The sequence below is a fragment of the Mytilus galloprovincialis genome, chromosome 1 (assembly GCF_965363235.1).
Source record: "Mytilus galloprovincialis chromosome 1, xbMytGall1.hap1.1, whole genome shotgun sequence".
In the NCBI taxonomy this organism is placed as follows: domain Eukaryota; kingdom Metazoa; phylum Mollusca; class Bivalvia; order Mytilida; family Mytilidae; genus Mytilus; species Mytilus galloprovincialis.
The window spans coordinates 23,813,657-23,835,419 of NC_134838.1; the positions used below are offsets into that span (position 1 = coordinate 23,813,657).

The 21,763-nt window shown below is 32.7% G+C and overlaps 1 protein-coding gene and 1 long non-coding RNA gene across 7 annotated transcripts in view; one reads left to right on the forward strand and one right to left on the reverse strand.

The window, feature by feature from the left end:
- The window catches only part of LOC143070360 (epithelial sodium channel subunit alpha-like), a 39,617-nt gene extending 24,524 nt beyond the window's left edge, over positions 1–15,093 (reverse strand). Inside the window, exons 1-3 of one of the 6 annotated variants that reach the window (XM_076244729.1) lie at positions 14,890–14,972; positions 10,194–10,359; positions 1,314–1,688 (exon numbers count right to left, since the gene is read on the reverse strand). In XM_076244729.1, the coding sequence (XP_076100844.1) occupies positions 1,314–1,688; positions 10,194–10,313 (495 nt within the window). In that variant the 5' untranslated portion in view covers positions 10,314–10,359; positions 14,890–14,972. Of the gene's footprint in view, positions 1–1,313; positions 1,689–2,668; positions 2,708–6,664; positions 6,740–9,345; positions 9,478–10,193; positions 10,360–13,241; positions 13,258–14,889 lie in introns of those variants that run through there. The other 5 variants (XM_076244731.1, XM_076244728.1, XM_076244733.1 and 2 more) reach the window with 5 other exon arrangements.
- A 359-nt stretch (positions 15,094–15,452) lies between these two features.
- Positions 15,453–21,206, forward strand: LOC143070426 (uncharacterized). The gene is made up of 2 exons (XR_012976524.1): positions 15,453–15,601; positions 20,974–21,206. It is a non-coding gene; the product is annotated as an uncharacterized LOC143070426 (long non-coding RNA).
- Positions 21,207–21,763: the final 557 nt, after the last annotated feature.

Sequence of the window (21,763 nt, forward strand, 5' to 3'; positions counted from 1 at the left end):
CCAAAGAGGATCACTTTTAAAAAACTCTTTCTGAGGCCTCATCATTTTGTCAGATCTGAAGCTTGCACATTGTGGGTGTAAGAAAGGTTGCCGCGGTTGTTGTTAATGTGGAAAATCAAGTCTCCCGTACCCTGCGTCGTGTGCATGTGGTGGTGACTGGTAATAAACATGTTTTGGCCAAACAGTGGTAATTTTTAAAATGTTTTAGTACTTAAGTGATTTTATTTTGTTTTAATCAATCTATCCAAAACTCTACATTGAAGATATGGATTGAGGACTCATCTTTGACATTTACGCCATATTGTTTTTTTTTACCGGAGGTGTTAACTTTTTATTTAAATATCAACTGCAGAATATGATTAGTGGTTTAGAGGATAACTTACAGCCAAAAAATTCAATGACCACCACAAAAAATACCACTTTTTTCACATTTTGAAAAGAAGTTGCATATCAAAATAAAAAAATGATATTTCTATGTCCGCCATTTTGAATATTACCGGAAGTAAGGGTTTTTAAGACATATTATGTCTTATACATTAATCCCTTAGATGCATGAAAGAAAGGTTCCTGCACAATTTAATGATAGTAGCAATACGTGAAAACACATTTCAATCACCCTCCCTAAAAAATAACCTTATACTAGTACAATGTCCGCCATGTTGGATTTTACCGGAGGTAGGGTTTAAAGACATCTAATCTATATAATATATCCAAAAGTAGTACATAATAAATGTTTGTACTAAATATTATCATAGCAGCATGATAATAATACATTTTCAAATACTAGCCTTCGATATTGGGCCGATTTAAGTATGATGTCCGCCATTTTGAATTTTATCGGAAGAGAGACATTTTTTTCAAATGCCTCCCTATCTGAAATAAAAGAGTAATAGTTGAGGAAGGTCTATGCCAAATGTCATGCTTGTAGCAGGATGTGCACAATTCGTCTGAAATATGCTTGTAGCCGCTGTACTATTGATCTCAAACCTTCATAGATTGTCTTTCAGATATATTTGTTCATGTCAGAGAAACTGTAAAAAGTGTAAACATGGTCCACTTTGGAAATCTTGTTATCAATATTTTTATTTTGAGTTGAGCCAAATTGAATGTTTGCTGCTCCATAAAAGTATTTTGCGACAACATGTTTAAACCAATGTGTTTTATAATTAGAAGCTCAAATATCTTTTGTGAAGGGGTAAACAAACCAACAGTAAAATAGACGACCACACATAGAAAGCAGTAAATAGAAATAATTAAAATAGTAATAATGATATTATACTGAGAATAATATAACTAATTTGGACTAAACTTACCACATTAAACCTGGAAGGATCTGTCTGGGCCACAAGAGATTGCAAAGCCTCTGACATAATATTTAATTCACTTTTCTTCACGGCATTTACGTTACACACTGTTACCGCTGGTAGAACTAAATGATTAAATCCTAGAGAAATGGAAACTTGAACATCAAATTGTAGAAATTGATCTATTAGAGAGTAAAGATGGAGTGTCATGCCAGCTATACCACAAAGAAGAAGAAAAACCCAAAACACTTTAGCGTACCATAATTTGGCAGCATTTATCCAAGGTAAACCTTGCATAGAGGTCTTTTCGGCAAATCTAACACATAGTCTATTAAACGATTTCTGTTTTCCCTCTGAATCCAATGATTCTGTTTCTTCATTTTCCTACAAAATGTAAAAGAAATGACATTTATAATTGATGACAATTATCAACAAGCATCTTTTTATTATGTTACAAAGCTTTTCATTCATGGTCCTGTTTAAATTTTACGTATAATCCCGACTACAAACAACAACAAATAAACTCATCATAGACACCAGGACTAAATTTTGTACATAGAAATGATAGAAAAGATTTTCTGTGAGGCATCATATTTTGTGACAAAGGTTTACTGTAAAAAGGTGCAAACCTCGACTTATTTTCACACATATATGGTTTTTGTCATAAATTCATTCTGAGATCTACCGGTTATTACAAATCATATAGTCAAATGATAATTTGTCAGTAGATTCATCATGCATTGGACGTATATTCACACTAAGTTTTGTGACCTTGACAATAAAAATATAATAATGGCATAGTATAGTGATCTTTTATTGACGAAGATTAACTCAAATAAGTTGACACAAACAAATTGAAGTATGCCTTACTTTGGTTAAGTTTGGTATTACGGTCCAAATATAAGCAACATCAAATCATATGGGATGACTTATCGTCAGTTCATACATCATGTTTGTGCCAAAGGCCATCATGTTAGTCTTAATGTGACCTTGGCCTCATTTAACGAGCGATTTACTTAATGGAGAACTTGGTCTTACACTAAATAGATATCATAATAAAAGTTCGAGTGGTGTTTTTTAAAATTTACTTCTCGTAAATGAAAACAAGCTAAGCTATCCTGCTAAAATGTATCAAATAATGTTCAGCTTAAAAGTTGACTATACGTTTCAGTGGATTACCTATCTTAAAGTATATTGCATTGTACATAAAATGGAACTGTTTTAAAAATAATTGAAAAGATAATGATGACAAGTTTTATGAAACAAACTGACATCTTTTCTCTGCCTATAATTCTACTTCTGATTTGATGCATACATTAATTCTACAATGCTCTGTATATCATTGTACATATAAACTAACATACCTTATAACAAATACACTTGACCATGTGAAATAAATCTCTGTATGAAATGTTTATTTAGAATTTACTCAATCACGATTCGATTCTTTGTTGTAACAAAACTAATATTTGATTAAAATATGAATTTAAAAACAATATTGACCATATCTTGTCGAATATGTTGAAAGTTCAGACTTTACATATTAAGTTAAACTACAAATAAAATAACGCAATGTTCTTGTCCCTTTGACAATGGGTAGAATATCAATGTTTAGGTTCAAATATTATTTTATTTGGACACTTCATTAAACAAAACATTATTTCTTTTATGAGAATTAAAACTAGAATAATAGATAAGTACATATGTAACACTCCCAAAATGAACTACCACATTTAAAAAAAAAAATACTGCATTATAGAAATGAATGCTGTTTTTTTTCTTTAAATAGAATTTGCAGAGTATGATAAATGGCTTTTAACAAATAGCGGCAACTATTTCAAGCAAATTAATATTAAAATCAAATATTATTTGAAAATGCACAGGGAGTATTTGGTGATTTTCTCGAAAATAATTGTATGTTGTCACACATTGTTGCAAAGCTAAATTTAAAATAAGAATATTTCTTTTATATTCTTACATGTTAGAATCTGGGATACGCTTCACTAATATCTGGCAATCAGGCATGAATAGGACAAGCTGACCTTTTACAAATATTTTTCAATAATCTGAAGCAGAAGTTTGTCACTCTACAACATGACTTAATTAAAGGGCAGTATCTGTATCTTCAAAATAAGACCAAAGTAAGCCATGAGGTACATGTATTTCGGTCCATAAGATATTCAAATTTACCGTTATATAGTGGAGTGATTTATCAAGAAAAGGTCGCTTATTTTAAGAGTTTAATGGACAGACATACCTCGCGGCTTAAAATCCACATGATAATAGAGTAAAAATTCTACTATTTAGGCCTTGTGTGATATCCCTGCATTAAAAATCAGTACATCCTTGTTCAGAGATAGTATGGGTATTGAACAAAGTCTTGTATGTATAAAGGTACAACAAAGGTTTTTGAGATGTGATCGAGGACGGCTTTAAAGCCCTACTAGCTGGTTTTGAAACATTCGGGTGTGTCTTGGACGTGTCTGATCGATATAATAAGAACCATTCTATAAAATTAGCAGAAAGAATGAGGAGTTAAATTGAGAATGGAAACGGGGATTGCGTTAAAGCGACAACAAGTTTTATTTTTAAATGGTGGTAGATATAAGGTTCTTCAGGTCATTGAATGCATAACAATTACAGATTGTTAAAGAAAGGTTTGTTATAAATCATATCAGTACCGAAGTACTGAAAAATGAGCTGATACAACCGATGGTAAAAAATAAACAGACTCTGAGATAAGACCTTGAATCGATTAGTGCACTTTAATTGGTAGGTGAACTTTAAACAACTAGGGATGTTTTAGTATCGAATATTTGTATCGAAAGTCCACATCCATACTTTTTTAACAAAATGATAACAGCTTCTCTTGTAGCGTAATATTTCTGTCAATTGTAATTCACATGTAGATCAGGTTTTCGGTTTTAGTAAAGTTTGTTATATATGCCATTGTTTGTTTTGTTTTTTAAAAAGGGGTACACACTATTTCTATATTGCTCTTGTACGTTTTGTCCTATTGACATGAAATAAACTTATAAAAATAAAATAATGGTTTACTTTTTATCAATTGTGAATTTAATGAAGAGTTGTCCCATTAGCAACGTCATCTACTTATAACTATTCATATACATATTCTATCGTGTTCATGCCATCATTTATGATCCACGAATAGTTTTAATAGTTCCAACATTAGTTTGGGTTTAAATAGTCTGTAATGAGTTTCATCATTTTTATCATTATTAAACTATACAGTACTTTCATGTTTCTCTTTTATTCTTTATGGTATTTTAACAAATTTTTCCCAAAAATATTTTGTTATGTTGTCATGTATTTATTACATACCTAAATATTAAATATGAATATTTTTGTCGATAACTAGAGTAGATAAATATTTGTTTCCATCTTAAATGTTGGAATCCGGCTGATATACCTCATTTATATCTGACAATCGGGCATAAATATGACTAGCTAAATACGTGGTGCATTCCTAGAAACAACGTTCTCAGATATTACGAGGGACTACCGGAAAATTGTCCAAAATGTAAAAGAAAATACGATTTGTTTAAACCCCCCTCTTTTTTTAACCTTTGTTCACAGTTTTCTGAAAAATCTCGATCACTTTGGTATCTACGATAAGCCTAAATCAATGGGTGGAAAATATACTGCATACAAAAATACGACACAGATGTTATCCTTTAAAAGCTGGTTTATACAGTGTTAATTTAGTAACTGACCCATGATGTGAATTCGAGTGTCCATTAGAGGATCAATTCATTTTTTTCTTAGAATGTCAACTCTACATAAATTTTAGAAATCAGCTCTTTGAAAACATTCAACATTTAGCTGCTATCTCCATAGAATACATTTTATTTTGAAACAGACGAAATTAACACTCCTTTTCAGAAATGTACATAGTTATATACGCCATACAAAATGATTCTTTGATTAATATAGCTGTATCTGAAAGTGTACTTGTATCCAACTGGTACTGTTTAAACATAATATGTGTATTGTATATATTTTCATATTGTACTGAATTATATAATTGCTGTCATTTTGAAATTTTGTATAGTGTACTTATATGGAGAGGATTATCTTATTAAAAGTTGTTATAACTTGTATCCAATCCTATTGTATATTTAGACAATAAAATATGTTTAAACTAAAAGGTATTATATCTATCTTCAAAATAAAACCAAAATTAGCCTCGAGTTATTTCGATCCATTAAAACTATTAAATCTACTTTATTTACCACCGTACTATCAAGTAACAGTCAGGAACATTTGATATTGTGTTATCAGTAATAAGGTAAAAAAGATCAATTTTAAAACTAATATAAATATAGCCTGTTTTAAAATTTATCTTGTTTACTATTACTGAAAAAATTAAATGCAGTAATTTATCTTTCAACAAGCAATACATAATACGTTAGTTCAATCAAAAACTTTTTATTTTATTCGTTGCATCTGACATTATGGTATTAATTCTAAATTGCTGAATCCAGATATTGCTACATTGATAAAGAGTTATGACATTCTTATATTTACTGAAACTAAAACTAATGATTTAGATGACTTGAAATTACCACAAAATTTTACCTTTTATGCAAAAACTAGAAAAAAAAATAAAAAGAAATCAGGTGGTATTGTTGTGGTTTATAGAAAACACCTGTCGAAATTTTTAAATTTCATAAATTCTGAATCTGAAGTTGTTCAGTGGGTAGAAATTTCAAAGAATATATCAAATTTGCGAGAAAACATTTCACTAGGTTGTATTTATACACCCCCCCCCCCCCGAAAATACACGATATACTTCTGAAGAGTCGTTTTTGGAAATTGAAGATGAATTAATTAAATACTCAACTGATACATATAAATATTGCAATAATTGGTGATTTTAACGCCCGAACTTCTACTGTTTCAGATTACATTATTCCTGACGAAAACTTATTAGAAATTTTAAATGTCATTAATTTTTATGATAATGATGATAATATTTGTTCATACCTTTATCTTAAAGATAAAAATATCCCTCTTGAGAGGTATAGTAAAGATCGTGGTAGAGTAAATATGAATATGGTAATATGTTAATAGAACTTTGTAAAAGAAGTGGTATTTATATTTGTAATGGCAGATTATTTGCTGATAAACATATTGGTTGTACAACTTGTAAAGATGCAAGTTTAGTAGATTATTTAATTATGTCTCCATGTATGTTTGATATTACTTCAGATTTCGGTATTGTTGATTTCAATCCTATGTTTTCTGATGTTCACAATTATAGATTATATTTTTCATTTTCGTTTCCCTCGAGCAATTCATTAAAGAATTCACATCATACAATAAACAGTAATACTTGCATCAGGTGGGACAGTACAAAACAGACGATTTCACTCAGGTGTTGACAAACGATACAGGTAGCTCATTACAACAGTTAAATGATCATATTTTGAATAGTATTGAAATTGACACAGCCACCAGTGAAAGTGTTAACGGTCTAGTAAATAACCTAGGTCGTGTACTTTTAGACACGGCTGAGACTGTATTTGGTAAATCAAAAAAGAAAAAACACAACCCCGACCATGAAAACAAACCATGGTTCAACAAAGAATGTCGAAGCAAACGAGATGCATTTCATAAAAGCGAGAGTACATATAATAAAGTAAAATCAGATGTAAACAAAACCGTATTAAATCACACAGCTCGAGAATATAAAAAAAATTCTACAAGTTAATTATCACAAATATAACGATAAATGTTCAAATGAGCTGAGAACATTGTCAAAGCATGACACAAAAGGATTTTGGAAAACACTAAAAAAAATGTCTTGCACTAAAAAAGAATCACCACCAATAGATATAAATACATTTCACGATTATTTTAAGGATTTAAATGCGGGTGAAGAAGAAGATATACATGCACCCGATCTTGACATTAATCAGATATCGAGTAATCCCATTTATGATGAAATATTGAATGGAAGTATTACTGAACTGGAAGTCTTGGAAGCAATGGAAAATTTAAAAAATAACAAGGCTCCGGGTTCTGATAAAATACTTAATGAATTTTTGAAAAATTCACAACCTGTTTTTATATCATTGTATTGTAAATTATTTAATGTTGTATTAGATACTGGAATTATTCCAGACTCTTGGACAAATGGAATTATTAAACCTGTGTTAAAAAATAAAGGCAATCCTACAGATCCTGATAGTTTTAGAGCTATTACACTTATCAGCTGTTTGGAAAATTTATTTACTTCCATTATTAATACTAGACTAAATTTTTTGGCGAATGAAATTTCGCTTATATCAGAAAATCAAGCTGGTTTTAGAAAAGGATATGCATCAACAGATAATATTTTTGTGTTACAAGCACTTGTAGAATTATATTTTTCATTTGGAAAAAAAACTTTTTTGTACATTTATTGACTTTAGAAAAGCTTTTGACACTGTTTTAAGAACTGGATTATGGCAAAAACTACATCTTAGTGAAATCAAGGGGAAATGTTTCAAAGTTTTTTTAATATGGATCAAGGTATTAAATCTTGTGTTCAATATAATGGTGAACAGTCAGAATTTTTTCCATGTCTGATTTGTGTTAGGCAAGGGGAAAACTTGTCTCCTTTTTTATTTTCTATTTTCTTGAACGATTTGGAACAATATTTTAGATGGTATTCCTTTAGAACTTTTAAAGTAAAAATTTGAAAACGAACTTCATATATTTTTTGAATTCTTCGTAATTCTGTATGCTGATGATACAGTAATCTTTTCAGAAACTAAAGAAAGCTTGCAAAATTCCTTAGATATTTCCAAGTTATACTGCGAAAATTGGAAACAGAAGGTGAATGTTAAGAAAATTAGAGTTATGGTATTTAGCAAGAGGAAAACTAAACAAAATCTGAAATTTACACTGCAGAATGATTTACTTGAAATTGTTGATACATTTTCGTATTTGGGTGTCATTTTCAAATATAATGGTACATTTGTTGATACCAAAAAGAAACTTGTAGATCAAGCCCAAAAGACATTGTTTTATATTTACAAAATTATACGGAATGAATCATTACCTATTGATCTACAATTTAAACTCTTTGATTCTATGATAGAACCTATCTTACTGTATGGTTCTAAAGTTTGGGGCTTTGAAAACCTGAAAATTATCGAAAAAACTCACTTGAAATTCTGCAAAAGGGCGCTGAAAGTTAGAAACACTACGCCTTATTTTATGGTTTACGGAGAATTGGGTAGATTTCCTCTTGAAATAAAGTGAAAATTAGAATGATTATATATTGGTGTAAAATTGTAAATAATGAATCAAAACTATGCAGTTTATTGTATAGACTGATGCTTGGTTTAAAGCCTAAATCTAAATACACCTTTAAATGGGTAAATTGTATAGAAGCAATATTAAACGATACTGGCATTGGATATATTATGCCAATCAAACAAGCTACTGTGATAAAATGTACTTAAAACAAATACTTTGTGATCAATTTGAACAACAGTGGTTTAGTGATATTGAAAACTCATCACAGAACAATTTTACTCAATATGTAAAAAAGATTTTACCTTAGAAACATACCTTTTAAAACTTCCTGAATATTGCAGGTTTTGGATCACACACTTTAGGTGTTCAAATCTGCGTCTGCCTATCGAAACAGGCAGATGGCAAAATATAGCGAGGCATGATAGAATATGTACTTTGTGTAAGAGTAATATTGGTGATGAATTTCATTTGTTATTTAAATGTACTTATCAAAATATTGTTGTATTAAGGGAAAAGTTTCTACCAAGCTACTACACAGTGAATCCTAATTATAAAAAAAATGGAAGGTCTTCTTTCAATATGTAATGAACAACTGTATAAACGACTTTCTATATTTATCAAAAACATTGCCAATATGTTCTGAAATTGTTAAAAAAAACCCATAGTTGTATATTATTGTTATATATCTTTATGCTATATCTTTATGCTATATCTATATCATTGATACCACATAATTACTTCGTCATGTTTATATAATGCTATTATGTATTACCTCATGTTACACATGTATCTGTGTCTGAGTGTTCAAATAAAATCTTGAAAAATCTTGAAATCTTGACACAAATTGTTTTGTTCTGATTAAATCGTTTGTCCTACATGCTTGAGTTCACTCGGTGTATTACGGTGTCAGAACAAATTGTAAACATGTCCATCTAAACAAAAAACTTTTAAAATTACATTATATATTGTGTACGAGTTAGTAATAAAAAATGAGTTCTATTTCTAAACTTCATAAAACTTTGTGTGAATAACATTTTTTTTTTAAATTGCTCTTACAATAACCATTATTCTAATCACCAAGACCAACCTTTATTCTTCTGGGGTGCAGGACTTTTAAACCAAAAAAATATCTGGTGATTGTTCTATGCTCAGTTTAGAAGGAGTTCCGTTTGGTTTACCCATAGAATAAACTGTAACACATCGTTATGTATTTTTTTCGTATGGTACAAGGTGTCCTATTGAACATTTTGTCCCCATTTATCACTTAAATAAGCGGTCTACCTATATATTTGACCGCCTTTCTTTCGAAAATAAAGCGAGTTTGAAAAGTATTACGACAGTTTTCTTTTAGAAAGTTTTCCTTTATTATGGCTATACAGGGAATTACATACTTTTGTTTAAAACTTTATACTTCGACCTTAATTTTGGATATAAGTTTCTCGTAATTCTAAAATCATTGATCTTGTATATAATATATTATATATTATATAAGGCAATATTACAGTGGCAATCTGACTAAATACGTGTAAATTCTCAAGTCTAACACCAAACATTAACATACATGAAACTAAGAATTATTAATACATTTTTCGTTCTCCGATAATAATTAAACAAGCCTACCCGTAAATGGTCTCCATAGTCCACAGGAGGGTCTGTATTCTTGGTGTTCTTGAAATATTCCGATCCCATAAAATAATCCTCATCTCTGCTCTGACTTCTAACATCATGTCGTCCATACATACTGGTTAAGTGGTATGTCTGATCGAATATTTACTTTTTAAATCACCTAGTAGAGCGGTAACAATGTGTGTTTAGAAAAGTTTTAAAAATGTGCGATTATCGTGACTTCATCACAATAAAGTGACAACTTGTGTTCTGTAGCTTTGAATTTTTCCTTAAGTCGTGATTAATAATTTGCGTCTGTCATTTAAATTCCATTTTTAAAGATTTAAAAATAGAGAATGAGTGTAAAAGTATTTTTGAATTCTTTTTATCATGTATAAATAGTTTACTATATCATTTCATTTATAAAACTAAACGTCTTCAAATCGTTTCATAATTTGTTTTTCTGTTAAATTGTGATATTCGCTACGTTAAGTTATGAAGAAAATAGAAATATTATTCTCTGATACGGGTACGTTAACCATCTAGCAAGCAATCATTCTTTCTGATAGCATTGGCAAAATATTTGACTTAATATCTGAGGGAACACGAGAGGTTAGAATGAGCATATCAAAACAAACGCAGTAGGTGTTTTGCTTCACGTTAAAAATTAATTTGTCAGAAAAAAATGAAATCTAAAATACATCTTTTATCTACAATGGCAAAAAGATACTTTCAATTGTCTCGGTAATAATAGAATAGGAATCTAAGATTAATGCCACCTATTTGAAATTTGAATTTACTGACAATTTGTAAATTATACATATATTAGAATAAGTGAACAACATAAAACCATTGATGCATCACATTCATGACTTACACAAGCACTTACTGTATTCTATTAGAGGTCGGTCATTTACAAACGTATCAACCGTATCGTATACGTTGATGTATTCGCATCTGCAGATATATCGAAAAATGTTATGTGATCCCGAGCTTATTAATAAGACCATGCTTCATTTAAAAAAAACTAATTGGAATCTCTTCGAAAAAATCAAACATACAGTTTCAATATTTATGAAAGTGGTGTTTTGTAAAAAAAAAAAAAAATAAGGGGTTCTATCAACTACTTTTACATGCCGTTAAAAAGAAGCCAATGTAGGGCAGGTACACGAATATCGTACAGTGACAATCCTTAGTTTAATAATCTAGTTAAAAAAATATTTCAAGTTCTTAGATGAATAAACACAAAAAAAAATCAAATGTACTACTTATATATATTTAAGGAACTTTGAATATATGTTCATTTGCGATGTTATCATAAAAGGTAATAGAAAAGTACTGAGTATCACTCTATTTGTCAAATAACAATTTGGTTCTACGTGAGCACAAGTTCATACACAAACAATTGATTTTACCGTATTCACTCCTATCATGCCTGTAAATTCTCCAACTATCCGGAATATCTTTAAAAGTCGGGTTACATATTCCACAAAAACTCGAAATTTCCTTATTGTTTTGTAAATTTTTGCATTAATTAATCAGTCACCCATTTGCATTATTGAAAGTACATAAAATTAAATTTTCGGGATCACATACTGTTTTTTGGTATATATGCAGTTGCGGATACGTCAACGTATTTGATACGGTAGATACGTCTTAAAATGACCGACTGTCGGTCGGTCATTTAAAGACGGAGGTCGGTCATTGAAAGACGTATCAGCCGTATCATATACGTTGACGTATCCTCATCTGCAGATTTATCAAAAAACAGTTCATATGTGATGTCGAGCTTTAATTCTATGTACTTTCAATAATGCCAATGAGCAACTGATTAATTTCAAATGCAAAAAAAAAAAAAAAAAAAAAAAAAAAAAAAAAAAAAAAAAAACAATTAGGAAATATTGAGTTTTTGTGGAACATGTAATCCGACTTTATTTAAAGATATTCCGGATAGTTGGCACGGTTTACAGGCATGATACATGTAGGAGTGAATACGGTTAAATCGTTTATTTGTGTGTTTACTTGTGCTCACGTAGAAGCAAATTGTTATTTGACAAATGGAGTGATACTCAGTACTGTGTTATTAAATGTGCATGTATTTATAGGACATCTGAAGACAACTCGTATTTCTTTTACCTCTAATGATAACATCGCAAATGAACAATATTCAAAGTTCCTTACATGTATATAAGTAGTACATTTGATTGTTTGTGTGTGTTTATTCACGTAAGATCTTGAAATATTTTTAACTAGATTATTAAAGGATTTGTACGATATTCGTGTACCTGCCCGGCTGCTTTTTAAGGGCTTTAAAAGTAGTTGATAGACCCTCTTATTATTATTTTTACAAAACACCACTATTGCAATTTTTGAAAGTGAATGTTTGATTGTTTCGAACGTAAAGTGTTTTTAATCTCGGGAACACATAATATTTTTGATAAATTTGCAGATGCGGATACGTCATACGTATACGATACGGTTGATACGTTTTTAAATGACCGACCTCTATTTAAATTATTAGAACTACCCAGGCGTGAAGTTGAATTATAAAACAAATTCACACACGTACTTTAAATTTGCTAATAAAAGGGAATTGAATCATCCAATTCATATGAGTCGAATATGGCATGGTATTGGTTGCAAAAATTCGATATTTTTCATTTAAATCCAATATTTTATATTTAATTGGTGTATTTCTTCATTTATATGCAATATTTTTTCATTTGAATGATATATTTTTTCATTTAGATGCAATATTTTTTATTTAAATGGTATAATTTTTCATTTAAATGGTATATTTTTCTTAGTGATACCAATAATATTAAATTTATAAATTAGCAGGCAATCCTTTTTCAAATATGTAGAAGTACACCTTCTAGGGTGCACTTGACTTTAGTGACTTAAGGTTCATGTGGACCCTATGGCTAAAATGGCCGTATTTTCACCTCAAAATTTACTCTGAGTACAGACAAACCTGCGCATCTGTAATTTTTTTCAGGCATAGCATGCCCTAGATAAATGAATTTTAAATATGTTTTATGTTTCAGAAAAATAAAAACTTACCAAGATTTTGCCGTGTACTTTTTTTCATTCCTCCAGAAGGTGCCAAAATAAAATAAGTTGGAAAACAGGTTTGAGAACTTCCCCACAGGTAAAAATTAAAGTGAGCATTTTTAATTGACATGGACATTAGATGGACAATAGATACCTGACAATAATTGGTTATTTAAACTGTGTACCTGAGTGGACCATATCAAGGTAAACTCAACTGTTTGTTAATTTTATCATCTTCTGCAGAGACGAAAAAAAGTGTACGGCAAAATCCAGTTAAGTTATGAGTTTTCTAAATCATACAATGCATTTGAATTCTATTTATCTAGGGCATGCTATGCCTTAAAACTTTTCCAGATGCACAGGTTTGCCTGTACTCAGAGAAAATTTTGAGGTGAAAATACGGCCATTTTAGCCATAGGGTACACATGAGCATTAATACGAGTTTTTGGTTTTGAATATAGTTGTTAATGACTTTTTGTTAACAATAAACGATAGCACATTTAGAAGTGAGTAAACTATGTTACAAATTTTATAATAAAAATCTCTTTATTCAAGTCTGTAGATTTTAACTATATTTGCCACAAAGCTGAGACTAGTCTCAGCACAAAGTAACGATTTTCTGAACAAAGTTTCCCTTGTATATATGCACAACATGGCAAATCTCTATTGTACTATTGTTGTTTTGATTTGATTGCACAATTTCGTAATACAAATGGCTACAGAAGGACTCATTAATCTTAAATTCATGACGGAGAAGTGGTGATGGTTTAAATATCAAATGTTAAGATATAGACGGGTATTCGTAAATTGAAAACTATCATGTATTTAAAAGTGTTGATCAATGGGTACCAAAGACAAAAAGATATCTAACATAGAAAACACATATTTAAACATGAAAATAATCTATTAAACAATAATATATAGATATTTTCTCAGATACGCCAACGTATCAGAACGGATACGATACGTCTTTAAATGTCCCACTGCTATAATAGAGCATTTTCATTATTCACGTATCGGGATACGTGCACGGATCGACGTATACGTATCGAATAGATTTGTTTACAGTAATGATTTCACCCCGATCTCAATTAGAATTAAACGCATTATATAATATTTAAATGGGGACATACTTGACTTAATCCGTATCGACGTATTGTATAACACATATATGAGGAAAGGATAAATTAAGTCAAGTGGGTCCCGATGAAAATATTATCTAATGCATTTTATTTTAATTGAGATCGGGGTAAAATCATTATTGTAAACAAATCTGTTCGATACGTATACGTCGATCCGTGCACGTATTCTGATACGTGAATAATGCAAATGCTCTAATATAAAAAAAATAATATCACGTTTTCTGAAAATATCTTAATGCGATTAAATTATAACTATGTATATAATACTATCTGAATTCATACATGTATATGTATTTTGATATAAGGAAAACATATATAAAACCATTTTATTGGAAAAAAAAACATGTTGTTATTAAGGTTCATGTGGACCCTTTGGCTACAATGGCCGTATTTTCACCTCAACATTTACTCTTAGTACAGACAAACCTGCGCATCTATAAATATTTTAAGGCATAGCATGCCCTAGATAAATAAATTTCAAATATGTTTTATGGTTTAGAAAAATGAAAACTTACCAGGATTTTGCAGTTCACTTTTTTTCCTTCCTCCAGAAGGTGCCAAAATAAACTAAGTTGTGAAACAGGTTTGAGAACTTCCCCACAGGTAATAATTGAAGTGAGCAGTATTGATTGACATGGACAATAGATGGACAATAGATACCTGACAATGATTGGTGATTTAAACTGTGTACCTGAGTGGACCATATTGATCAAGGAAAACTCAACTGTTTGTTTATTTTATCATCTTCTGCAGGGACGAAAAAAAAAATGCACAGCAAAATCCAGTTAAGCTATGAATTTTCTAAATCATACAATGCATTTGAATTCTATTGATCTAGGGAAAGCTATGCCTAAAAAAATTTCTAGATGCACAAATTTGTCTGTACTCAGAGTATTGCATTTAGCCAAAGGGTCCACATGAACCTTCATTTATACAATTATTGTTAAAGAGCTAAACAATCTAGGTAAATACCTTTATTTAGCTGATAAGATTCGTTATTTATAATATAATGTTTATATTTTATTATCTATATTATTTGTTGTCATTCTCCGCCGATGATACAAAATGAATGCGGTTCGATAAAATTGCTCCCCTTGCTTATTTCGCTCTCCTGTCAAATCATGTAATTTCGCTACCTCCAATGGTAGACGCTACAACGATGGGTGTCGTCAAGAAAGGTACGATTAAAGGAATTAGCTAGGAATTAGACGATCACCATTAGTATAGGTGAGTTGTTTAATAGTTGTTGCTTTTGGATAAATGCATGTTTTGGATTTATTCATAATCAGGAATAGCTGGAAAGGAAAGAAACGTGTTGCTACGTGAACCCGGAAAAGCTGGGACAAATTTAAAAAAAAATCTAGAGACGATCGTTCTGAGTGTGCCACCTACACATTCAAACGTGTACACAAGCACAGTATTCCCTATCTATGTAATGTGTTTTCATAATTATGTGATATAGGGAAAAAAAGGTAGCAGCTTTTTGTATCTTGTTGTTAAGCATTTCCAGGGGAGATAATGTTATTTTTCACGGTATGTTCGATAGGTTTGTTACATTGTAACATTATAAAATACACACTCATAAAGTGGATTAAAATAGCCTCCCACACTCAATTAACTGAATTTCAATTATTCTATTTACCGTAGTTATTCTGTTACACCTTTCCTCAATGTGTGTATTTCGTTCGATTATATTCTTAATCTGTTTATGTGTTCCAGTCTAGGAGGATTATTCATCTTTAACCTTATAAGAACATTAAAACATCGTATCATCGCTACCTTTCCCCTGCTCACACAAATCTCAAACTGAACATTGCAAGGTCATACCAGTTCTGGAGAACTTTTCAAAGGACAAACGTCATCTAGGACACAATTCGTGGCTAACCACAGACTTTTTACCATTTATAGATTGGTTTAAGAATAAATTGTCAGCACCTGATATTCTTATTGCTTGAGCCCAATCGTGGTTATACTTAATGGTCAGGCCATTACAGTAAAAAGTCTGCAACTTGCCTGTTGTGTCTCACAGATAACGCCACTCCACAGCTACACAGCAACCTACCTGTTGAGCCCTGCATGTACGCGTCATCCCTTGACGTACAGTAAATTGACGACAACCTGTCTTTACATATCCAGACAAGGAACGACAACCTAACAACGTTCATACCGTTACACTGACAGTGGACTACATAACTTGTGTGTACTAGGCAGCAACCTAACAACGTTGAGTCAACATGGATCCCAGTCATGTGGAACAACAAGAAGAGATACAGCCCCCAGAGGGAAATGTCACAGATCTAGAACTATTACAAAATCCGTCTAATACCACACATTTAGATGAAAATCCCGAGACTAGGCGAGTACGGGATCTTACCGAAAAAGGTAAAGGAGCCTACACAGAAAAACGTAACAAGTTCTGTGAGGAATTAGAGGTCCTTTGGTCAGATATAACGACCCAGTTATTGGAAATCACCACACCTCCCAATGGACTTCAGCAAGTCTTAACAGCCCAGGACAAAGCCTGTACAAATTATCGTAGGCTCACAGACGAATATCTGGACTTTCTAAAAAGGACCAGAACGTTGGACAGTCAAAAAGACATAGACGCATGTAACCTTACATTGGATCTCCGTTTGTCCAAAGTGGAACTGGCCATGGAATCTTTACACGAGCATCGCCTTGTCCTCACTAAGGCTAAATCAACTAAAACAAGGACCTCAGGGTCAAAAGGTAAGACAACCTCACGCAGTGGTAGCTCTAACGTGTCAGACATGTCAAGTCTAGCACGGAGGAAGCGTGCCAAAGCAGAGGCCGCTAAATCAAAAATAGCCTTTGTTGAACAACATTCACTTATCCTACAACAAGAGGCAATGATAGAGGAACAAGCCCTGTTCAGACAATCTGAAATGGAACAGGAAGCAGCGCGCTAAAAGGCTGAGATGGAACAGGAAGCCACACTTAAAAAGGCTGAAATGGAACAGGAAGCAGCACGCAAAAAGGCTGAAATGGAACAGGAAGCAGCACGCAAAAAGGCCGAAATGGAACAAGAAGCCGCACGTTCAAAGGCTAAAATGGAACATGAGGTAGAACAAGAGGCTTTACGCAGAAAAGCACAAATCAAACAAGAGGCTGCACGTGTAATCCGAGAAAAAGCCGAGCTGAAGGCCAAGTTAAACCTTCTAGAAGCACGCAGAGAGGCTGCGGCTGAGGCTGCAGCCGCAGAAGCCGAGGCTCGTATCCTGGAATACGATGACAGCCAAACGTTTAGCGATCTCCCTGACGAAAAGGAAGACCCGCTCCAGCGTGTGCAAGATTTCGTCAATAAACTTCCTGTATCAACCGCTGTAAAGGAAGTAACAGGACCTCAAAAGAAAAAACAAATTCCTGTTAAAATTGAGCTGAGTCATGAAGCACCAGCGTTCGTGCCATCTGTGGCACTGAACTTGCCATCACAAACACCTGAGGTCTTGCCTACACGTACTAAGTCACCAGATGTTAATGTATTCCCAGATCTGGGAACTATAACTGGCATAGGAAAACAGGGCGTTTCAGAAAAGATCCCTGTCTTACACCAAAATCAAGGCGTCATAGAAGAGATCCCTGCTGAACACCAAAAACAGGGAGTTAAAGAAGAGATCCCTATTGAACACCAGCAACAAATCAACCTTACATCGTCGATAACAAGATTCCTCTTACGTAAGGACCTGCTTTTCTCCCGGTTAACAAGCTTCAATGATCGGGCAGAATCCTTCCATACTTGGAAAGCAAGCTTCAAAAACGTGACTGATGAGTTACAAGTCTCTGACTTTGAACAGATCGATTTACTGATCAAGTGGCTCGGTCCAGAGTCTGCTAAACACGCCATTAGCATAAGAGCGTCGAACGCCAATAATCCTACCATAGGTATACAGAGATTATGGAAGAGGCTTGACGAGCGGTATGGTGCTCCAGAAATGTTGGAAGCCTCTCTCATGAGTAAACTTGCCAAATTCCCAACCTTGACGAATAAGGACAACGCACGTCTTTATGAACTGTCTGACATTCTATCAGAAATAGAATATCACAAGGAAAATCCCAAGCTGGGATGTTTGCTAGAATATTTTGACTCTTCGTCCGGGATAAATCCTATTGTGGAAAAACTACCATACGGACTCCAAGAAAAGTGGATTACAAGAGCTTCAAGATACAAGTCAAAATATGAAGTTGCCTTTCCACCTTTCACAGAATTCTCTGCCTTCATCAGGGAAATTAGCAAAATTAAGAACGATCCTGGGTTCATCTCTGGGTCAAAGGTAACACCAAATACAAAAGACGCTACGCCAAGGTTCACACCTCAGACGTACTCTAAAGTCAACGTCCATAAGACGGCTGTTGAACAGCAAACTGAAGACAGCAGTCGACAACAAAATCTGTGTATCCTACACAAGACAAAGCATACCTTGAATGAATGCCGAGCATTCCGAGCCAAACCAATCGAGGAACGCAAGGAACTGTTAAGACAAAACAATGTGTGCTACAAGTGTTGTGAGTCAACCACACACAGAAGTCGGGACTGCAACGCAAGTATCAGTTGTAACGAGTGTGGAAGTGAACGACATACCACAGCACTTCACATCACTAGACCACAACAATCTGAAAGTTCCCAGTTTAGCTCACCCAGACAAGCCTACGGCGGAGAGCAGACAGAGTCAGCTGAAACAAAGTTAACCTCTGTAAGTTCGATCTGCACAGAGATCTACAAAGATCATAAGAGCGAGAAATCTTATGCCAAGATATTACCTGTGGACGTGTACCACAAGGACAAGACAGACAAAATTATCAGGATGTACGCCATTATTGACGACCAAAGCAACCGGTCTCTTGCCTCGCCTGAATTCTTCAGTCTGTTCAACGTTCGGGAGAAACCTGAAAACTACTCTCTTACAACATGCTCCGGCAGAGTAGCTACTTCCGGGAAAAGAGGAAAAGATTTCGTCATAAAATCTGTACATAGTGACGTACAATTTGATCTGCCTACATTAATTGAATGTAATAATATTCCCAATAATCGAGACGAAATTCCTACTCCTGAAGTTGCAATGCATCATCCTCATCTGACAGAACTCAGAGGAAGTATTACACCACTAGAGGAACGTTGTCAAATTCTACTCCTAATTGGAAGGGACCTTATAGAGGCACACCACGTTCTTGAACAACGCCTAGGACCATCCCGAACTCCATTTGCCCAAAAGTTGAGACTTGGTTGGGTCATGATTGGAAATACATACATTGACAAGCAAACTGTTCCTATCGAAGTCAACACAAAGATAACTTACGTTTCAATCACGGAATCAAAACAACGTCTTGCCTCAAGACCGGAAAACAATAATCCAATTGTTGTTCAGTCTAACGACAAAAACTTTCATTCGAATGCCAAGGTCGCTAAATCGCATTCAATACAATTCCTTGAATGTACAGGACCTAGTACCAAGCCTGGTAAACGCACAAATTCATCTAAAGGGACATCACTCGCGTCACTAAAAGCAAAATCTGTGACTTCTATAGAAAAATATATAGATAAAGAAAGTTTCAATCCGAAATCAACAGAACCTAAAGTTCATGGAGAGGAAATCAATAGCATTCACAAACCTATTCCGAAAGAAGGACCTATTGCCAATCTCAATCTGCCATTGCATGAGCAACGTCTACTACGAGAAGGATTTTTTTTTTACTATTGATGTTGAACGGTTCAAAGTAATAAAAAAAAATCCGATAAAACCGTTGAATGTAAATGATATGAATCTCAGAAGTCTTATATATTGTCCTCTAATATAAGACCGGAGGTTCATATCATTTACATTCAACATTATTTATCAAACTTTTGTTTACTATCAATGTTGAACGGTTGAACGGTTCGACATTGGTAGTTAAAAAAAAAATCCGATAAAAAATAACGGGTCAACATTGATATAAAAAAAAAATCCGATAAACATGTTGAATGTAAATGAAATGAAACTCTGAAGCCTTACATTATAGGACAATCGTTTATTAGTTCTTTAACTAAACTAAATTTTTTTTGTGGTGTACATTACAAAAAAAAAGAGGGGGGGGGGGTCAAAAACACAAAAATACCTTAACAATCATACACTATCTGTTTACAAAATGAGAGATATATTTCGTATTCTAAAACTAATTTTTCTCACATGTTTGTTAGATATGTTGAAAATACAGACAAAATTAATGTTTAGTACGTATATCCATCCCCTCTTTTTCAATTCATTAGTTCAAGATACAGTTCTGAAGAATATGCAATAACCTACATTATTCTAACATGTGAAGACCAATAAAAACATTTGATATGATTTGAAAACAAGGCCAATTAAGTAAGAACTTTGGGTTTCGTAGACATAAATTATAATTCAACATTTTCGATTAATATTTTAAATTTTCTTTATTTCATATTCTAGTATATTTAATAACATGTTTATATTTTGTGATGCGTCTGATGTATAAATCCAGTGGCAGATCCGGGAAAGAGCTCTTAGTTCCGATCCGTTTGTACGGGGAACATGTGGTTGCAACCCCCTCTTTAATTGCCTGTTCGATTTTTATGTTTGCAGTGTCGAAAGGGGAGATAGACAGCAGTTTTATCAAGAAGTTATGTGAAAGTTCTGCTATACATCCGACAGTCAGGAATTATTCTGAAGTACACATGTCGACCAGAGGCATAGAACAGAGAGGAGAGGTTTTGAAGTACCAGATGCTTTTCTGATATTCCAATTTGAACTCATGAAAGCAATATATAAAGATATGTAGGAGAAATAATCTATATAAATAAAGTTATGCCACAAAAGGAACTTGTTTTTTTTATATACATAATTTGTCAAACGTTTCAATAACAGAAGAGATGTGAATGCATCCTTCATAGCCTTGTAATACTGATGGTTACTAATTTATATAATTTCTGAGATGATATAGCAGTGCCATTGGTTTCCCCTTTCTCCTTCTTCATAGAACTTGATCAGCTGAACCCTTCTTTTTTTTTTTAAATTGGAGCCCTGTTCAAGAACAGAATAAAGAGCATAATGTTTAATTTTCGTTATCTTTTAGAATCATCATTTTTTTTTAAAATAAAACAGGTTGTACATTCTACATAAAATATGCTAGTCAACCGTAAATGTCACACCCAAAAACGGTCTTTAAATTAGTATATTCATTTTTCAATTTACAAAATATGTCAAAGGTTTAAGCATGCCAAACATTACCATGTGACTTGAATTTTTGATTTGTCAATATCAAGCAAACTCGATATTTCCCATAACATCATAATAGTTCCGTTTTTATTATTAAAACATCAAAGGACTAACTCTTGTACAAAACTGTAACAGATTATCAAAAACTGTCTAGTAA